The 6,000-nt window shown below is 39.5% G+C and overlaps 1 protein-coding gene across 1 annotated transcript in view; it reads left to right on the top strand.

Moving 5' to 3' along the window:
* The window catches only part of LOC106880421 (integrator complex subunit 1), a 55,035-nt gene that overhangs the window by 24,065 nt on the left and 24,970 nt on the right, over positions 1–6,000 (top strand). The window contains exons 22-25 of the mRNA XM_014930336.2: positions 1,181–1,330; positions 2,392–2,574; positions 3,806–3,910; positions 4,775–4,939. Coding sequence (XP_014785822.1) covers positions 1,181–1,330; positions 2,392–2,574; positions 3,806–3,910; positions 4,775–4,939 — 603 coding nt within the window. The remainder of the gene's footprint in view (positions 1–1,180; positions 1,331–2,391; positions 2,575–3,805; positions 3,911–4,774; positions 4,940–6,000) is intronic.

Here is a 6,000-nt window from a genome sequence, read left to right as displayed (position 1 = left end):
TATATATATATATATATATATGCACATACATATATATACATGAGAGAGAGTCAAAAATTATGCGTACTCTTGTTTTTTCAATGTATTTCCACAAAAGCAGAGGATAAACAAGTACATCATTTTTCTATATAGTCTCCTTCGATGCGCTTGGTCCAGCGGTCCACAAGCTTGTGTATTCCCTCCAAGAAGAAGGTTTTTGGTTGATTGTGCAATCATTTATGCATCGCTTCCTTTGCATCTTCATCCATAGGAAACCAACAACCTCGTAAATCATCTTTGAGTAGTCCAAAGATATGATAGTCAGAAGCGAGCAAGATCTAGGCTGTAGGCACGGTGTTCCAGCACCTCACAACCCAATTAGTTAATGGTTTCAATGGTCTGGGCATGTGTGGGCATGCATCGTCATACAACATAGAACTTTCTCCAACAATAGGCTTCGGCATTTGGTGCAAATTGTTGGCTTCAGTTTGTTGGCCAGCAAAGCACTGTATCTTGCACTGTTGATCGTAGACCCCTTTTCCAGGTAGTCTTCCAGTATAGGCCCTTTTGAGTCCCAAAAAAGGGTTAGCAACACCTTTCCCATGGAAGACTGAATCTTGAATTTCTTTGTCACTGGCGAGCCAGGATGTTTCCACTCCATACTCTGTCTTTTGGATTCTGCCTCATAATGATGGACCCACATTTCATCCCCTCTGACTATTCTGCTCAAAGTTTCCTCGCCCTCATTCTTGTAGCAATCGAGTAAACATTGGCAGACTTCAAGATGTTTGTGCTTGTGCTTTGCAGGAAGCCGTCTTAGCACCCATCTTGCACAGTCTCATCATGGATAATTTGATAGGCAGAACCATGATTAATCTGCAGAGAATGAGCTACTTCATTCATAACCCGCTGGTTCACCATTATCATCTCTACCTGGAAAAGGGGTGCAAGCTACATAATTTTGTGATCCTTCTTAAGAACTGAAAGCACTTTCATGAAAACCCATTCAAATTGTACCCCTCCCCCTTCACTTTTAAACAAATATAAAATATTCATTCCACCAGTAATCCAGTTCACTATATAGTAGCTGTGCTGATTCTGCCTATAAGAAAGGAACAAATAATACAATGTGGTTGTAGGTCATAACACCCGGGCAATGCCAGGATGCTTTGCTAATGTCCGTATACTTTCTGTTTTTCAGAAAATGAAGAAACAAGAACAGCTACTGGCCAAACTCCAAATGCTGGTGCACAGTCCATCAAGTGATAGCACCACCACTTTTGAAGTTATGGACTATTTTTTCAAGAGACTATCTTCCAGTCAAGCTTCAAGTCGAAGTCTGGCTATCAAGGTAGGTGTTGCTTCTCAAAGCAATAATGATATTGTTAAGTCAGGTAAGTTTAAACAGAAAACCTTCATTCAAATTCACCATTTTAACATCCAATTTTCTATGCTTCCATGGGCCAGATGGAATTTGTTGAAGCAGGTATTTCTACAGCCTTGATGGCCTTACATTGTTTTTTCACAAAAGATTGGAAACAAACAACATTGCATCCTATAGCCTGATAAGCTTTCATTTTCTGGTTATCTAATCCACTCATATAGCTGTTGTCAAATAGAAAACACTTGTCCATGGTTCCATGCCTTGGAATTGAACCCAATACCAGATGCTTAGGAAGCAAGCCTCTCAGCCATACATACACACAAATATATATGTCCATCAACAAGCAAACTTAGCTATCCTACGGTTGTAATGAAAGCTATGAGCTTCAGACCATTGACTGATAATATCCTGGAAAGACCACCTTCATTCTAGCATGATCTTCAAACGTTGGGCCTCATGGAGGCAATGACAAGTGACCAAGACCTTTGGTGGCATACTGTGCTTGAGAAGATCCGTCAAGCCGAGTGAAAGCATGATCTTGACTGATGCTGGTGTCACATGACAGGCATCCATACCAGTGTCATGTGAAAAGCACCCTTTGGACATTGGGCCTCACGGAGCCAATGCTAAGTGACCGAGACCGTTAGCAATATACCATGCTTGAGAAGACTTGTCAAGCAAAGTGAAATCATAGGTGTGGCTGATGCCGGTATCATGTAACTGGCACCCATGCTAGTGGTATATAAAAAGCACCCATTACACTCTTGGAGTGGCTGGTGTTAGGAAGAGTACCTGCCATAGAAACCATGTCAGATCAAATTGGAACCTGGTGCAGCTTCTTTGGCTTACCAGTTTCAGTTAAACAATCCAACCCATGCCTGCAAGGAAAGCAGAAACTAAATGAGGATGATTGATCATGATTAAATATAAAAAAACTGAAAATTTTTATTTCTCTAGTTTGTTACTTGGAATTTTTTTTGTTTGTTTGTTTGCTTATTTATTTGACTCATTATCTGATTCATTAACAGGGTCTGTCACTTGTTGTGTCGATGTCTCACATTCCTCCATCTGAGATTGAACCCATCAAAGTGGATGAACAAGAGGAACAGTTTCTGAAGTTGATTCCACAACATAAGTGGTTACTTCTCTATCTCCCTAGTTTGCCTTTGTTTGATTCTCTCCGAACCCAGGCCTGCTATGCAATTCGAAAGGTAAGTTTCCTTTTAGGGTGCATCTCATTTTGTTGAGCCCCACATACTTTTCTTTCCACTTGCTTGGTCCACTGCATTGGACTGGTCCAATCTTGTTCAATCAGTTTGTAGGTCTCATTTACCATTGTCCATCGTTTCTCAGTCCAGCACGAGGCCACGAAGTTGATTTTGGCCATGTACAGGTAGGTTACCATATTCTTTTCTTGTTTCAGTCATTTGACTACGGCTTTGCTGGAGCACTGCCTTAAAGGGTTTTAGTTGATGAAACCGCCCCCAAGACTTATTCTTTGTAAGCCTAATACTTATTCTATCAGTCTGTTTTGCCAGACCATTAAGTTACGGGGACATAAACACACCAGAATCGGTTGTCAAGCAATAGCGGGGAGACAGACAGACAGACACACAAATATATATATGTGTGTATGTATATATATATATATATATATATACATGGGAAGCTCCCAGCCCCTCAGGAATCACTGTAGAGATGCTTAAAATATCTGGCGGTGTAGGCTATAGTCTAGTCACCCGTATAGTCAACCAGGTGATACATGAAGGAATCATACCCAATGACAAGTGTAGCTGTACCATAGTCAACTGCTACAAAGGTAAAGGTGACACATTAGATAGGAATAATTGTAGAGGTATCAAATTTTTGGATCAGGTGATGAAAGTCATGGAGAGGGCCATAGCCCAACTAATCAGGGAGAGAGTTAGTTTAGGCAAGATGCAGTTTGGGTTTGTATCAGGGAAAAGCACCCTTGATACTATATTTCTGGTAAGACAACTGCAGCTGGATGCCCTTCCTAACACCGACCACTCAGTAGAATGGACTTAGTGCTTTTTACATGGCACAAGCACAAGCGAGGTCAGTTTTGGCAAGGTTTTTACAGCTGGATGCCCTTCCAAGCGCCAACCATTTTACAGTGTAGACTGGGTGCTTTTAAGTGGCACCTACACTTTATCAACACCACAAGAGTCAAAGCAAAATTTACCTCACTATGATTTGAACTCAAACCTCAGAGAGCTGGAATAAATAGCACAAAACATTCCATCTGATGCTCTACCAACTCTGTCAATTCAGTTTTATCTGTGAAGTATCAATATTGAAGCTACCTGTCACATTTTTACAATCAATATGTCCCTGCATTTTTAACTTACCATCACTTGACCACTCTACCATCAATCCTTGTTTTGAACTTGTTGACCTATGCTAATTCTGTATTTCCAGGCCTGTCGTGTTGAAACTGATCCAACTCTGGTCAGTGCGTATGTCATCTTCTTAGACCGTCATGTTAAAGATGTCAGTTTACAGAATTTAGATGACCTGGCATTTGTAAGTAATTGCTCTTCTTTCCCCTCCCCCCATATCTCTCTCTCTCTCTCTCTCTCTCTCTCTCTCTCTCTCTCTCTCTCTCTCTCTTTGTCTCTCTCTCCCTCTCTCTCTCTCTCTCTGAAACCCATCATGATCCTCTGATGCAAACTTTTCATTTTAAATTTATCTTAATTAAAACCTTCTATCAAAATTTTATGAAATTATGTTCCTAACATCATCTTGATGAAGACAGTTATTTTACTATATTTTTCTGTATTTTAAAAATGAATTGAAACAAAAGCAGAATATTCCAACAGAAATATTGGAACACAAAAGGGTCAAAGTTATAAATAATTTTTAATCATCTACACATAGAGGTAGAATGTTTATTCTCTATTGTTTTTGGGGTTTTTTTTCAGGTCTCCTCAATCCAGATTAGTGCATTTGATGTGGTTGATGTTTCAGCAACTGAATTTAGTCATTTATTTGTTAAGAAGTGTTTCTACAATAACAAAAAAAAAAATTTTTTAAAATAAATAAATAAAAAAAATTTTTAAATTAAAATAAAAAGTGTGGAAAATGATTGATGAAACCTGATTAAATTTTCGGCTGTATCTATTTCTGTTATACAAACACACCTCATGATTCCTGTGAAAAAATAGTATGGATGTCACAACTTTCAAATTGGTTAACATTTCCAAAAATCAGTAAATCTGATTCCTTAATGATTCCTTATTCATTTGATCACAAAAAGATTTCAGTTAGTTTATTTCTATTTTTGTTAGTTTATTTTAATACATGTATGAAAAAATTGCAGGTAACGTTGCAGCAGAAAGTTGCTTCGGAGATATTGGTGTGTTTAACTCTGCATTTTTGTACCTGTAGGAAGTTGCACAGCTGATTGTTGAACGCACAACTGTGATGAGTCATGTGGTGCCTCCTGAAAGCGACAGACCAGAACTGGCAAACCGAACGTTAACTGCAGTTCTCTCTCTTTATACCAAATATATTCGCAGAGCAAAAGAACCAGATAAAGATGCTTACGATTGGGTGAGAACACACAACAGACATCTTGTTTTCTTCGTCATTCTCTTCTTTAATATCGTTGTTTTATTCACCATCATCAGCTCTTCAGTTATTATCATTTCCACCATTATTATCATCATCATTCTGGTAGTTGGAAACTGTGCAGAAGCTTCTCATATAACACACGCACACATATACTTTGTGTGAGTTGATGAGAGATTAGAGGTATGGAGGAACAAGGATAGGTGTCCTGTTGTAGAGTAGATGCATGAATACTCCAATTGAAAAAGAAAAGATGGTTTACAGAGTAAGGTAAAGGGAGCAATAGTGAGAGATGATGGTGGTGGAGATGTGGAGACATGTCCTTAAGGAACATTGGGAGTGGTGAGAATAAGCAGGGTGATGCAGAGGTTTGAACAAGGTGGGGTGGGGGTGGATAAAGGTGACCAAGACAAATGATGGAATGGAATACAGGAGAGAGGCCGGGGTTGTGGTAGGTATGTGATGAGGGTGAGGTGCTAACGAGGGAGAACAACACAGGAGAGAGAAGGCACTGAAAGGAGGGGATTGGTGGGGGAAGATAATGGGAAATTGTAAATATATACACATATATATATAGTGCTTGAGAAGACCCGTCAAGCCAAGGGAGATTGTAGTCGTGGCCAATGCCAGTGTTGAGTAACTGGTCCATTAAAAACACCCCTTCAGATGTTGAGCGATATGCTGTGCTTTTGAAGACCTGTTGAGCCAAGTGAAATCATAGTCGTGGCTGATACCAGTGCCGTCTGACTGGCACCTGTGCTGCTGGCACATAAGATTTACCATTTGAGCATTGGGCCTCATGGAGGCAGAAATATGCAAGAATATAATTACCTCCTAACAGTTATTTTATATTTGTAGCTTCGGAGATTAACCCTTTAGCATTCAAACTGGCCATATTAGGCCCAAATATTTTACCTGTTTTGTGTTCAGACTAACTAAATCAGACCTCTTGCAACTACCCAGCAATGTCATTATAAAAGTAAGCAATCACATCCTTGAAATCTGAAAGCTATTTGAATGGATGAGCATTACATGTAAGGGAG

The sequence above is a fragment of the Octopus bimaculoides genome, chromosome 22, assembly GCF_001194135.2.
Source record: "Octopus bimaculoides isolate UCB-OBI-ISO-001 chromosome 22, ASM119413v2, whole genome shotgun sequence".
NCBI classification, from domain to species: domain Eukaryota; kingdom Metazoa; phylum Mollusca; class Cephalopoda; order Octopoda; family Octopodidae; genus Octopus; species Octopus bimaculoides.
Note: the sequence above shows the minus strand (reverse complement) of the source record. Positions and strands in the feature narration are given on the sequence as shown.